This window comes from Macaca mulatta, chromosome 14 (genome assembly GCF_049350105.2).
Source record: "Macaca mulatta isolate MMU2019108-1 chromosome 14, T2T-MMU8v2.0, whole genome shotgun sequence".
Classification (NCBI taxonomy): Eukaryota; Metazoa; Chordata; class Mammalia; order Primates; family Cercopithecidae; genus Macaca; species Macaca mulatta.
Window position 1 is genome coordinate 3199157 of NC_133419.1, and position 15515 is coordinate 3214671.

Below are 15515 nucleotides of genomic sequence, written 5' to 3' on the forward strand. Positions count from 1 at the left end.
GTTCAACCGAGCTGTTCTTGTCACAACTGGACTCCTTCATGTATGTATGGCCAGCTGCTGGTTGACTAGGTGGCTCTGCTTCTGGGGATGAGACGGCTATCAACAGTGGCACCTTCCTTCTCCCCACCATGGTATGTCATCCTCCAGCTGACTAACATGGCTTAATCTCATAAAGATAGCAAGGTTCTGAGAAAAACAGAAGCATTTAAGACCTTTTGAGCCTAGACCCAAAACTAGCACAAAAGCTGTCACGTTCGCAGTTGATAAGGTCTGGCTGTGTCCCCACCCAAATATCAACTTGAATTATATCTCCTAGAATTCCCACGTGTTGTGGGAGGGACCCGGGGGAGGGGGTAATAGCATCATGTGGGCGGGTCTTTCTCATGCTGTTCTCATGTGAGTGAAAAAGTCTCACGAGATCTGATGGGTTTATCAAGGGTTTCTACTTTTGCTTCCTCCTCCTTCTTCTCTTCCCGCCACCGTGTGAGAAGTGCATTTTGCCTCCCGTCAGGATTCCGAGGCCTCCCCAGCCATGTGGAACTGTAAGTCCAGTTAAACCTCTTTTTGTTCCCATGTTTAGGAATGTCTTTATCAGCAGTGTGAAAACGAACTAATACAACAGTTTTCTATAACCAGAGCAAATAGTCCCAGCCGGATGCAAGGTTTGGGAAACATTCCGCCTCTTGATGGGAGTGGCAGTAAAAGCACACGGTAAAAAGCATAGATACAGAGAGGAATGAAGAACTGCTGCTGTTTCTGCAATCAATATTAGTCTACCCTTTTTTGCAGAAGAGGTTTGTATGACTCTTTCAAGTCAAGAACCTTGCCCAAAGCCCCACAGCTACTAAGCAGCTGGGCTAGTACTCAGGATGAACTCTGCCTGGTTCTGCAGCCCTTACTCCTGCATAGACCACATTGCTCATGCGGCTTCCCGAGGCCTGCGAGGTTCTGGAGAGTGACCTTTCTGCAATAGAAGCAGAATTCCTTTTAGATTTGGGTCCATATGGTGCTGTTTATCACTGGGAATAATCAATCACCTCAAGAAATTGCAGAAGCTTCTTGGAAGGACATGGAATAATGTGGGGGAAATGGCTGATAGATGACTTTAGGAAATCAAAGTCCAACAACAGAGGAGCAATTTTAAAACAGAATATATCCTATATGTCTGTAAATGCTTTCATGCCTGTTTGGTATTTGTAGGCTGTTTATAATTTTCAACACTGACTAAAAGTACTGTGACTGAAACAACTTCTTACTCTGAAATCAAGTGACTTAAAGATACATCTGCTGAGAAGGCTTTTTTTTTTTTTTTCTGCAGCAATTTATCCAAATAGCTGAGTCCATCTTGGAGGTGTCCTTTGATTTTTAACAGGGAAGAGCTATTTTTCAAGCCCCTAAACTCAGGAGCAGCCATGTGGCAAATCCCATCAGTATGCATGGAAACCAGCTACAGTGAATGCATTCATTACCCGGAATCAACTGTTCTCACCCCTGCTGCATGTAAAATCACCTGGGCGGGAGTGGCATTTAGAATTTCCCAAACCCAAGTTGCCACAAACCAGATAAATGAGAATCCCTGGAGTGGGGCCTGGGCAACATTGTGGCTTAAAGTTGTGGCTTAAAGCTGTCTGGGGGATTAGAGTGTGGCCCAGACCCCAAACCACTGCTTTAACTTTTTTTAACTTTTAAGTTCAGGGGCACAGGTGCTGGTTTGTTGTATTGGTAAACGCATATCATGGGGGTTTGTTGTACAGATTATTTCATACCCAGGGCCTCACCAGAAGCCAAGCAGATGTTAATGCCATGTTTGTACAGCCCGCAGAACCATGAGCCCATTAAACCCCTTTTCTTTACGAACTATCCAGCCTCAGAAAATTGTACCAGGAGTGAGGTGTTGCTATAAAGACACCTGAAAATGTGGAAATGACTTTGAAACTGGGTAATGGGCAGAGACTGGAAGAGTTTGAAAGGCTCAGAAGAAGATAGGAGGATGAGGGAAAGTTTGGAACTTCTTAGAGACTGGTTAAATGGTTGTGTCCAAAATGCTAACAGTGGTAAGGATAGTGAAGTCCAGGCTGATGAGGTCTCAGATGGAAATGCAGAATTCATTGGGAACTGGATCAAAGGTCACTCTTGTTATGCTGTGGCAAAGAGCATTGCTGTATTGTGTTCATACTCTAGGAATCTGTGGAAATTTGTACTTAGGAGTGATGATTTAGGGTATCTGGTGGAAGTAATTTCTAAGCAGCAAAACATTCAAGGCATGACCTGGCTCCTTCTAACTGTCTACACTCAGATGCAGGAGCAAATAAATGACTGAAAGCTGGAATTTATATTTAAAGAGGACACAAAATGTAAAAGCTTGGAAAACTTGCAACCTGGCCAAGTGACAGAGCATGAAAAAGCATTATCAGGAGAGGAATTCAAGAAGGCTATGGAGCAACCTCTTGCTAGAGAGGTTTGCATGAATAAAAGGGAGGCAGGTGCTGATAACCAAGACAATGAGAAAAAGGCTTCAAATGTATTTCAGGGATCTTTGGCCCTTCTCATCAGGCGTAGAGGATCCAGGCCTAGGGCCCCACTCCCCTATGCAGCCTCGGGACATTATTCCCTGCATCCAGGCCACTCAGAGGGGCCCAGGTACAGCTCAGGCCACTGCTTCAGAGGGTGGAAACCGTAAGCCTTGGCAGCTTCCAAGTGGTGTTAACCATTTAGGCACATTGAGATGGAGTGTTGCTCCATTGCCCAAGCTGGAGTGCAGTGGTGTAATCTCGGCTCACTGCAACCTCCACCTCCCCCATTCAAGCAATTCTCCTGTAATTGCATTGAATTGGTAGATCAATTTTTTTAGTGTTTCAATCTTCACAATATTAGGTCTTCCAATATATGAACATGGGATTTCTCCCCCATTTACTTTGGTCGTCGTTAACTTCTTCCAGTGATGTCTTGTAGTGTTAAGTGTCCAAGTCTTGTACTTTTTGGTTGCTGGTATTCCTAGGAATTTTATTCTTTTTACAGAATTGTTCCCTTATATCCTGTTTGTACTGCTCATTGGTGATTGTAGAAATACAGCTGATTTTTGTGTATAAGACTTGTGCCCTGAACTCTGTTGAACTCATTTATTGGGCATAATAGTTGTGTGTGTGTGTGTGTGAGTGTGTGTGTGTGTGTCTCCCTTAGAATTTTCTACATACAAGATGTGGTTTTCTGTAAATAGAGATACTTTTGCTTAGTTTTTTCCAAACTGGATGACTTTTATTTCACTTTCTTGTCATATTACTCTGGCTATAGCTTCAGTGAAATGTTGCATAGAAGTGGTGGGTGTGGACATCCTTTTCTTTTTCCTGATCTTAGGAGAAAACATCCAGGTTTTCACAGTTACATATAGTGTTCACTGTGGGTAGATGCCCTTTATCAGGCTGAGAAAATTCCCTTCTGTTCCTCCCTGTGCCAACCCAAAGCTGGGAAGCCTTTGAGTGGTTGGAGAACACTTGAATTCTTCATCCTCTGAGCCCAGACATGGAGGGTGCACCTCAGCCTGTGTTCAACCATACCGTCTTGGGTCCCTGAAGCAGCACAGTTTTCAGTGTTGTCCTACAGAGCATCTCAGGGACACAGCTCATTCTAGTCTCCCTTCCCCCTCTACAGGCTTGACCCCTGCTCTGGGTCCTGGATGGGAACAGAGACCACCCATTATAACCCTTCCTAGGGACCAAGGGCCAATCTCCTTCTGCCCCAAACATATCCTCCCACGGGGAAGAAGCAGGAGTCCACAATTCCAGCCAAAACAGACTGAATCCCACTGAGACACAGCTGGGGCTCCCTGTGTACTAATGAGAGATACTCACTCACTCACTCATTCATTCACTCGTCTTCATTCATTCATACACACTGCTAGTGACTCCTTCATTAATCAGTTCAACAACTGTTTCTGGAATGCGAGCTGGGCCTGGCACACTGTCACAGTGGTGGCAGTAGTAAGCCATCAGGGAGGGAGGGGAAGCACATGTGACCAGTTTAGCAATGAGACAGAGGCTGAAAGAAAAGAGTCAGTGAGACCAAGGCTGAGGGTGGATAATTTATTTAGTGCTGCACCGAGGTGCATTTTGGATTTCTACAGATACATGTGATCATTTGGGTTGCAGGACATCCATCTGTAAATGGAGCTCCTGGGAGACACAGGAAAGAAAAGTTTGCTGTCTCCCATGGAATTATCAAGAAGGGGAATTCCAGGCTCTTGCTTGGCATGAGGGATGCCCCCAGTGCAGTCTGGCTCAGACATATGGGGGCATGTAGGAAGGAGGGTCCAAAGTACAAGGGGCATGTGATACCCTTACAGTGAATGGGCAGGGAGTGGTTCATTCCACTTCCTCAAGGGCTGGAAAAAGAAGCCCTGAGCCAGGGGACTCATTGCTCTGCTCCAGAACAGGATGTGCTTGAGGGATACTCACTTGTTGGGAAGAGCAGATCTTCAGGAGCTACCTGAGGTTTCCCACTAGAGCCTCAGATCTTGCACTGGCAGCACACGGGGACACAGCAGCTGGACTGGGAGCAGCAGGGTTTGCAGCAGCTGGACTGGCAGCAGGATGACCCACAGCCTGAGGAGCAGCAGGGTTTACAGCAGCTGGACTGGCAGCAGGGTGACCCACAGCCTGAGGAGCAGCAGGGCTTGCAGCAGATGGACTGGCAGCAGCAGGGCTTACAGCAACTACACTGGGAACATCCACAAGAACCACAGCCTCCCTTAGAGCCAACACTAGAGCCACAGCAACAGCCTCCCTTGGAGCCCCCACAAGAGCCACAGCCCCCCTTGGAGCCCCCACAGGAGCCACAGCTGGAGCAGGAACAGGCTGGGACACAGCAGCACACAGGCTTGCAGCAGCAGACGGGCACACAGCAGCTGGAGCCACAGCCCCCACAACTGGAGCCACAGCCCCCACAGCCGGAGCCACAGCCCCCACAGCCGGAGCCACAGCCCCCACAGCCGGAACCACAGCCCCCACAGCCGGAGCCACAGCCCCCACAGCCGGAGCCACAGCCCCCACAGCCGGAGCCACAGCCACCACAGCCGGAGCCACAGCCCCCACAGCCGGAACCACAGCCCCCACAGCCGGAGCCACAGCCTCCAGAGCAGCCACAGCAGCCCATGGTTCTGGTGGATTGAGGGTGGAGCAGGTAGAGGAACAGGTGAGAGGGAGGTACAGGTGTGGAGCCCCCAAGGCTGGGCTCTTTATACACCTGTCTAGGGGTCAGGTGGGTCACAGGGGTCCTTCCTTGTTCCTCCTAAAATTCTTACCCAGGAAACTTGTGTGTCATTTAAAATAACAAAAATACTGTGTTTCCTTGTGACACACTTCCTCTTCCTACGTGGTTTTCCGCTCTAAATCCTCAGGGTCCAAGTCCTCCCCTCCGTGGACTCCCAGGAATGAGTGGAACCTGGTCTGTTTCTGCCCCGCCCTCTGACCCCAGCCTTCTGCCCCTGTTTTCTCTTCCCTTCAGGGCACTGTTCTCACCTCCTGTGCTCCGCAGGGCTCTGTCCCCACCAGGCGATGGGGTGCTGCGAATTCCCTTTTCTCTCCTTCACTTTTCTGCCCCTGCTTCCTGCAACCCTGATCTTTCTCAGTGCTCCCTAAAGGCGTGGAACGCTTGGGGCTCCTCCCAGCTCTCCTTCCTGTCCGGCTTTCCTGGGTGAGCGACTGGATGCCTTGTGGAGAGGTCCTCAGCTCTCCTGCCCCGCTCATTTCTAGAGGGCAGCACCTGGTTCCGTACCCGGCAGGAACCTCACGACCTCCCGGGTCTCAGACCCACTGTCCTCCCTGCCTGGGCATTAGGGAGTTCCCGCCCAAACCCTCCAAAGAGAACCCTGGGAGGAGGTGGTATGTGGTCGTGGACCTGGACTCTGGGAATCTGGGATTCTTGTCTGACACACCAGCCCTCGGGCATGGCTTCGCATTTCCTCTGATGTCCAGCAGGCCTCTCCATGCCCTGGTGCAGTCTGCACGTTCCCATCCCCCCAGGCCTGGCAGCAGCCAGGGCCTCGTCTCTCCCGGGAAGGGCTCAGCACTCCCCGGAGCTCAGTTCCTTGGAGTTTCTCTGTGTCCTCGCCTCCAGTGGGTTGTAAAACTCTCTGTGCCCTCGTGGATTCTTTTGAGTTTATCTGGCTCATTTTAATTGATGTGATGAGAGCAATGGTCTCTGGTGACTTTCTATGTTTGAGTCAGAGCGGAATCTCCATTGTCTCACACACACACGCACACACACACACTCACATAGACACACACTCACACACATTTGAAGTTGTATTACAGAAGAGAAAAGGAACACACACATCTCAAAGGAAGCCATGCCTCTCAAAATCGAGATGTGTGATGAACACAGCAGGTCACCAACCTGCCACAGAGACAGAATGTGGGAGCTACAAGGGGGTCTGTGGCTCCTGTGGGGGCTCCAAGGGGAGTTGTGACTCCTGTGGTGGCTCTAAGGGGGGCTGTCGTCCTTGTGGCTGCTCCCAGTGCAGTTGCTGTAAGCCCTCTTGCTGCTCCCCAGGTTGTGGGTCATCCTGCTGCCAGTCCAGCTGCTGACTCCCCGAAGGGAAGAAGAAGCCAGCACAGTCAGGGGCTGACAGGTAGACCGGAGCCTGGGGGAGCTGGGCTCTCCAGAATGGCAGGAGGGACAGAGACACTGTCCAGCAGCCTCCTGCCCCCAGACCTGATGGAGAACAAGACCTTGGCCGTGCTGAATTTCACTCCTGTACTAGAAGAGCCCAGAGTGTATGCATGGATAGAAACACAGACAAATAAACCATTTAAAACACCGGTAAGGCGAATCCTTCTGGAACAGCGATAGAAGGCTGTGGTCTGAGGGCAGAGGCAGGAACAGAGGAGGCTCCACTCAATCCTGGGGGTTGTGGGAGGGCAGGACTTGGGCCCAGAGGCTGTAGAGAGGAAAACAATGCAGGAGGGGGAAGTGTGTCACGAGGCAACACAGTATTTTTATTCTAAATGACACACAAGTTCCCTAAGGAGAGAATATCAGTAAGAACCAGGAGGGGACCATGTGCACCCCATGACCCCTAGACAGATATATAAAGAGCCCAGGCCCAGGGGACTCCACACCTGCACTTCTCTCTCACCTCCTCATCTACCTGCTCCACCCTCAATCCACCAGAACCATGGGCTGCTGTGGCTGCTCCGGAGGCTGTGGCTCCGGCTGTGGAGGCTGTGGCTCCGGCTTTGGGGGCTGTGGCTCTGGCTGTGGGGGCTGTGGCTCCAGCTGCTGTGTGCCCGTCTGCTGCTACAAGCCTGTGTGCTGCTGTGTCCCAGCCTGTTCCTGCTCCAGCTGTGGCTCCTGTGGGGGCTCCAAGGGGGGCTGTGGCTCCTGTGGGGGTTCCAAGGGGGGCTGTGGGTCCTGTGGGGGCTCCAAGGGGGGCTGTGGCTCTTGTGGGGTCTCCAAGGGAGTCTGTGCCTGTGGCTCTTGTGGTGGCTCTAAGGGGGGATGTGGTCCTTGTGGCTGCTCCCAGTGCAGTTGCTGCAAGCCCTGCTGTTCCACCTCAGGCTGTGGGTCATCCTGCTGCCAGTCCAGCTGCTGTAAGCCATGTTGCTCCCAGTCCAGCTGCTGTAAGCCCTGTTGCTCCTCCTCAGGCTGTGGGTCATCCTGCTGCCAGTCCAGCTGCTGCAAACCCTGCTGCTGCCAGTCCAGCTGCTGCAATCCCTGCTGCTCAGGCTGTGGGTCATCCTGCTGCCAGTCCAGCTGCTGCAAACCCTGCTGCTCCCAGTCCAGCTGCTGTGTCCCCGTGTGCTGCCAGTGCAAGATCTGAGGCTCTAGTGGGAAACCTCAGGTAGCTCCTGAAGATCTGTGCTTCCCAACGAGTGACTACCCTTGAAGCACATCCTGTTCTGGACCAGAACAATGAGTCCCTTGGCTCAGGTCGTCTTATTCCAGCCTTTGAAGAAGTGAAATGAACTACTCCCTGCCCATTCCCTTTAAGGGTATCACATGCCCTGGGGACTTTTGCCAGTCCTTCCCACATGCCCCCATATGTCTGAGCCAGACTGCACTGGGGGCGGCCCTCATGCCAAGCAAGAGCCTGGAATTCCCCTTCTTGATAATTCCATGGGAGACAGCCAACCCTTCTTTCCTGTGCCTACCAGGAGCTCCGTGGCATTTGCAGATGGATGTCCTGCAACCCAAATGATCACATGTATCTATGGAAATCCAAAATGGATCTGAGTGCAGCACTAAATAAATTCTACAACCCTCAGCCTTGGTCTCACTGACTCTTTTCTTCCAGCCTGTCTGTCATTGGTAAACTGTCCTTCCCCTCCCTCCCTGATAGCTTATTTCTCACACTGCTGTAACTATGTGCCAGGCCCAGCTCCAATTCCAGAAACAGTTGTTGAACTGATTAATGAAGGAACCACTAGCAGTGTGTATGAATGAATGAAGACGAGTGAATGAATGAGTGAATGGGTGAGGCTTTCTCATTAATACACAGGGAGCCCCAGCTGCGTCTCAGTGGGATTCAGTCTGTCTTGGTTGGAATTGTGGACTCCTGCTTCTTCCCCATGGGAGGATATGTTTGGCAGAGAAGGAGATCTTGCCCTCTGTGCTTAGGAAGGGTTATAATGGGTGGTCTCTGTGCCCATCTAGGCCTCAGAGTGGTGGTCAAGCGGGGAGAGGGGGAAGTTAGACTAGAATAGGTGTGTCTCTGAGATACTCTGTAGGACAACACTGGAAACTGTGCTGCTTCAGGGACCCGAGAGGGTGTGGCCCAGCACAGGCTGAGGTGCGCCCTCCTTCTCTGGGCACAGAGTGAAGAAGAATCCAATGTTCTTCCACCACACACAGGCTTCTCAGCTTTAGTTTTGCACAGGGAGGAACAGAAGAAACTTTTCTCAGCCTGATAAAGGGCATCTACCCACAGTGAACACTATATGCAACTGTGCAAACCTGAACGTTTCCCCCTAAGATCAGGAACACGAAAAGGATGTTCACACCCACCACTTCTATGCAACATTTTACTGAAGCTATAGCCAGAGTAATATGACAAGAAAATGATATAAACAGCACCCAGGCAGGAAAAAACTAGGCAAAAGTATCTTTATTTACAGAAAACCTCATCTTGTATGTAGGAAATCCTAAGGGACACACACTCACACACACACACACACACACACAGACACACACAACTATTATACCCAATAAATGAGCTCAACAGGGTTCAGGGCACAAGTCCTATACACAAAAGTCAGCTGTGTTTCTACAACCACCAATGAGCAATGCCAACAGGATATAAGGGAACAATTCTATCAAAAAGAATAAAATTCCTAGGAATACCAGCAACCAAAAATTCAAGATTTGGACACTTAACACTACAAGACATCACTGGAAGAAGTCAAAGAGGACCAAAGTAAATGGGGGGAAAATCCCATGTTCATGTATTGGAAGAAGAATATTGTGAAGACTGAAACACTATAAAAATTGATCTACCAGTTCAATGGAATTACATCTCAGGTTTCTTTTCTGCAGAAATGGACAAGCTGATTCTTAAATGTATGTAAATATTCAAGGAATCCTAAAGAGCTAAAACACTCTTGAAAAAGAAAAATAAAATTGAGGACTCATGTTTTCCAATTTCTAAATGGGCTCCAAAGCAAACAGTAATCAAGGCAGAGTGGTGCTTGTCTAAATATAGAAAGATGCATCAGTGGAGTAGATTCAAGACCGTTGAGATAAACCTCACAGTTGTGGTCAGTGGATTTTCAACAAGAGTACGAAACAATTCCATGGGAAAAAGGAACCTTTTCCACAACCAATGCCACTGAGACAACTGGATGTCCACATGCAGAAGAATGAATTTGGACCTTTACCTCTTACCATATACCAAACAACCGAACATGACAAAAACAGAAAAAATAGCTCAATGGCTTAGTTGTACAAGCCAAAACTAGAGGACTGTGAGAAGAAAAACAGGTTAAACCTTATGACCGTGGAGTATGCAATGGCTCTTAGAGAATGACACCTAAAGCACGAGGGATAAAAGAAAAAACTAGAATAACTCCATCAAAACTAATAACTTTTATGCTTCTAAGAGCACTATTAAGAAAATGAAAAGACACCAACAGAATGGAGGAAACTACTTTTGAATCATATATTTGATAATGAACTTGCATCCAGACATAAAGAATTATTAGTACTCAAACGTACAGTCCAATTAAAAACTTAGCAGAGGATGTAAATAGGCATTTTCTGAAGAAGATATACAAATGGCTAATACACAGATGACTCCAACCCAACAGCAGCAGAGTATACCTTTCTCTCAGGTGCACATGGAATTTTCTCCAGGATAGACCATATGTCAGGCCACAGAACAAATTTCAACACATTTTAAATGTGAAATTATATGGTGTTTTCTCCAAGCACAGTGGATTAAAACTAGAAATCCATAGGTGAAGGAAAAATGGAAAATCTACAACCGTGTGGAAATTAAACAGCACACTCTTAACCGATGAAGCAAAGAAGAAGTCACAAGAGAAATACCTAGAGACAAATGGAAGGGAAAACACAGCATACCAAAGTTTATGGATGCATCAAAAGCAGTGTGAGGTAGAAGTTTATAACCATAAACACACACATTTAAAGAGAAGACAGATCTGAAGTTAATGACCTGCTGATGAAAAAAGGCAAACTCTGTCAAATATCTGAGCCAAATGTGAGTGACCATGGTCAGAACACAGTCTCTAGAAGTCTTGATATCATCACCAGGTGGTTAGGCTACAACTTGATCTCGTATGTCTTGGGGAACAGAAGTTACAGGCAAAAACATAAATCAGTGATGAGCCCCTTTTCACAAGCTTATGAGCCATTTGTATATCTTCAGAAAATGCCTATTTAAATCCTCTGCTATGTTTTTAATTGGATTTTATGTTTGAGTACTAAGAATTCTTTATGTCTGGATGCAAGTTCATTATCAAATATATGATTTGAAAGTAGTTTCTCCCATTCCATTGGTCCATTGGTGTCTTTTCATTTTCTTGATAGTCCTCTTAGAAGCATAAAAACGATTAGTTTTGATAGAGTGATTTAATCTAGTTTTTCCTTTTATCCCTCGTGCTTTTGGTGTCATTCTCTAAGAGCCGTTGCACACTCCAAGGTCATAAAAGACTTAACCTGTTTTTCTTCTCACAGTCCTCTAGTTTTGGCTTTTACAATTAGGCCATTGAGCTATTTTTTTCTGTTTTTGTCTTGTTCGTGTGTTTGGTATATGGTAAGAGGTAAAGGTCCAAATTCATTCTTCTGCATGTGGACATCCAGTTGTCTCAGTGGCGTTGCTTGTTGAAAAGGCTCCTTTTTTCCCGTGGAATTGTTTCGTACTCTTGTTGAAAATCCATTGACCACAACTGTGAGGCTTTATCTCAAGGGTCTCAAATCTATTCCATTAATGCGTCTTTCTATCTTCAGACAACCACCACACTGCCTTGATTACTGCTTGCTTTGTAGCCCATTTAGAAATCGGAAAACATGAGTCGTCAACTTTATTTTTCTTTTTCAAAGATGTTTTAGCCATTTTGGGTTCCTTGAATGTTTACATAAATTTTAGGATCAGCTTGACAATTTCTGCAGAAAAGAAATCTGGGATGTAATTGCATTGAATTGGTAGATCAAGTTTTTTAGAGTGTTTCAATCTTCACAATATTAGGTCTTCCAATACATGAACATGGGATTTTCCCCCCATATAGTTTGGTCCTCTTTAATTTCTTCCATTGATGTCTTGTAGTGTTAAGTGTCCAAGTCTTAGACTTTTTGGTTGTCTGTATTCCTAAGAATAATACACTTTTTGACAGAATTATTCCCTTACATCCTGTTTGCATTGCTCATTGGTGGTTGTAGAAACATAGCTGACTTTTGTGTATAGGAATTGTGCCCTGAACTCTTTTGAGCTCATTCATTGGGCATAATTGTGTGTGTGTGTGTGTGTGTGTGTGTGTGTATCCCTTAGGATTTCCTACATACAAGATGAGGTTTTCTGTAAATAGAGAAACTTTTGCTTAGTTTTTTCCTGCCTGGGTGCTTTTCATTTCATTTTCTTGTCATATTACTCTGGCTATAGCTTCAGTGACATGTTGCATAGAAGTGGTGAGTGTGGACACCCTTTCCTTGTTCCTGATTTTATGGGGAAACATCCAGGTTTTCACAGTTACGTATAGTGTTCAGTGTGGGTAGATGCCCTTTATCAGGCTGAGAAAATTCCCTTCTGTTCCTCCCTGTGCAAAACCAAAGCTGGGAAACCTGTGAGTGGTCAGAGAACACTTGGATTCTTCTTCACTCTGTGCCCAGAGAAGAAGGGCGCACCTGAGCCTGTGCTGGGCCACACCATCTTGGGTACCTGAGGCAGCACAATTTCCAGTGTTGTCCTACAGAGCATCTCAGGAACACAGCTCATTCTAGTCTCCCTTCCTCCTCTACGCGCTTGACCTTCACTCTGGGGCCTGGATGGGCACAGAGGCCACCCATTATAGCCCTTCCTAGGCACTGAGGGCAAAGATCTCCTTCTCCCGCAAACATATCCTCCCACGGGGAAGAAGCATGAGTGCACAATTCCAACCAAGACAGACTGAATCCCACTGAGACACAGCCGGGGCTCCCTGTGTACTAATGAGAAAGCCTCACCCATTCACTCATTCATTCACTCGTCTTCATTCATTCATAAACACTGCTAGTGACTCCTTCATTAATCAGTTCAACAACTGTTTCTGGAATGCGAGCTGGGCCTGGCACACTGTTACAGTGGTGGCAGTAGTAAGCCATCAGGGAGGGAGGGGAAGCACCTGTGGCCAGTTTAGCAATGAGACAGAGGCTGAAAGAAAAGAGTCAGTGAGACCAAGGCTGAGGGTGGATAATTTATTTAGTGCTGCACCGAGGTGCATTTTGGATTTCCACAGATACATGTGATCATTTGGGTTGCAGGACATCCATCTGCAAATGGAGCTCCTGGCAGACACAGGAAAGAAAGGTTTGCTGTCTCCCATGGAATTATCAAGATGGGGAATTCCAGGCTCTTGCTTGGCGTGAGGGCCGCCCCCAGTGCAGTCTGGCTCAGACATATGGGGGCATGTGGGAAGGAGGGGCCATAGTACAAGGGGCATGTGATACCCTTACAGTGAATGGGCAGGGAGTGGTTCATTCCACTTCCTCAAGGGCTGGAAAAAGAAGCCCTGAGCCAGGGGACTCATTGCTCTGCTCCAGAACAGGATGTGCTTGAGGGATACTCACTTGTTGGGAAGCGCAGATCTTCAGGAGCTACCTGAGGTTTCCCACTAGAGCCTCAGATCTTGCACTGGCAGCACACGGGGACACAGCAGCTGGACTGGGAGCAGCAGGGTTTGCAGCAGCTGGACTGGCAGCAGGATGACCCACAGCCTGAGGAGCAGCAGGGCTTGCAACAGCTGGACTGGCAGCAGCAGGGCTTACAGCAACTACACTGGGAACAGCCACAAGAACCACAGCCTCCCTTAGAGCCACCACTAGAGCCACAGCCACAGCCTCCCTTGGAGCCCCTACAAGAGCCACAGCCTCCCTTGGAGCCCCCACAGGAGCCACAGCTGGAGCAGGAACAGGCTGGCACACAGCAGCACACAGGCTTGCAGCAGCAGACGGGCACACAGCAGCTGGAGCCACAGCCCCCACAGCCGGAGCCACAGCCCCCACAGCCGGAGCCACAGCCCCCACAGCCGGAACCACAGCCCCCACAGCCGGAGCCACAGCCCCCACAGCCGGAACCACAGCCCCCACAGCCGGAGCCACAGCCTCCAGAGCAGCCACAGCAGCCCATGGTTCTGGTGGATTGAGGGTGGAGCAGGTAGAGGAACAGGTGAGAGGGAGGTAGAGGTGTGGAGCCCCCAAGGCTGGGCTCTTTATACACCTGTCTAGGGGTCAGGTGGGTCACAGGGGTCCTTCCTTGTTCCTCCTAAAATTCTTTCCCAGGAAACTTGTGTGTCATTTAAAATAACAAAAATACTGTGTTTCCTTGTGACACACTTCCTCTTCCTATGTGGTTTTCCGCTCTAAATCCTCAGGGTCCAAGTCCTCCCCTCCATGGACTCCCAGGAATGAGTGGAACCTGGTCTGTTTCTGCCCCGCCCTCTGACCCCAGCCTTCTGCCCCTGTTTTCTCTTCCCTTCAGGGCACTGTTCTCACCTCCTGTGCTCCGCAGGGCTCTGTCCCCACCAGGCGATGGGGTGCTGCGAATTCCCTTTTCTCTCCTTCACTTTTCTGCCCCTGCTTCCTGCAACCCTGATCTTTCTCAGTGCTCCCTAAAGGCGTGGAACGCTTGGGGCTCCTCCCAGCTCTCCTTCCTGTCCGGCTTTCCTGGGTGAGCGACTGGATGCCTTGTGGAGAGGTCCTCAGCTCTCCTGCCCCGCTCATTTCTAGAGGGCAGCACCTGGTTCCGTACCCGGCAGGAACCTCACGACCTCCCGGGTCTCAGACCTACTGTCCTCCCTGCCTGGGCATTAGGGAGTTCCCGCCCAAACCCTCCAAAGAGAACCCTGGGAGGAGGTGGTATGTGGTCGTGGACCTGGACTCTGGGAATCTGGGATTCTTGTCTGACACACCAGCCCTCGGGCATGGCTTCGCATTTCCTCTGATGTCCAGCAGGCCTCTCCCTGCCCTGGTGCAGTCTGCACCTTCCCATCCCCGCAGGCCTGGCAGCAGCCAGGGCCTCGTCTCTCCCGGGAAGGGCTCAGCACTCCCCGGAGCTCAGTTCCTTGGAGTTTCTCTGTGTCCTCGCCTCCAGTGGGTTGTAAAACTCTCTGTGCCCTCGTGGATTCTTTTGAGTTTATCTGGCTCATTTTAATTGATGTGATGAGAGCAATGGTCTCTGGTGACTTTCTATGTTTGAGTCAGAGCGGAATCTCCATTGTCTCACACACACACGCACACACACACTCACATAGACACACACTCACACACATTTGAAGTTGTATTACAGAAGAGAAAAGGAACACACACATCTCAAAGGAAGCCATGCCTCTCAAAATCGAGATGTGTGATGAACACAGCAGGTCACCAACCTGCCACAGAGACAGAATGTGGGAGCTACAAAGGGGTCTGTGGCTCCTGTGGGGGCTCCAAGGGGAGTTGTGACTCCTGTGGTGGCTCTAATGGGGGCTGTCGTCCTTGTGGCTGCTCCCAGTGCAGTTGCTGTAAGCCCTCTTGCTGCTCCCCAGGTTGTGGGTCATCCTGCTGCCAGTCCAGCTGCTGACTCCCCGAAGGGAAGAAGAAGCCAGCACAGTCAGGGGCTGACAGGCAGACCGGAGCCTGGGGGAGCTGGGCTCTCCAGAATGGCAGGAGGGACAGAGACACTGTCCAGCAGCCTCCTGTCCCCAGACCTGATGGAGAACAAGACCTTGGCCGTGCTGAATTTCACTCCTGTACTAGAAGAGCCCAGAGTGTATGCATGGATAGAAACACAGACAAATAAACCATTTAAAACACCGGTAAGGCGAATCCTTCTG

The 15515-nt window shown here is 49.1% G+C and overlaps 1 protein-coding gene and 1 pseudogene across 1 annotated transcript; one reads left to right on the top strand and one right to left on the bottom strand.

Moving 5' to 3' along the window:
- Positions 1-6650: 6650 nt before the first annotated feature.
- Positions 6651-12513, bottom strand: LOC144334566 (uncharacterized; annotated as a pseudogene).
- A 527-nt stretch (positions 12514-13040) lies between these two features.
- LOC721271 (uncharacterized) lies at positions 13041-15492 on the top strand. Its single transcript, XM_077964871.1, is given in 3 exon segments — positions 13041-13067; positions 13321-13870; positions 15228-15492. Coding segments are annotated over 3 exon segments (612 nt in total). The 3' UTR covers positions 15263-15492.
- Positions 15493-15515: the final 23 nt, after the last annotated feature.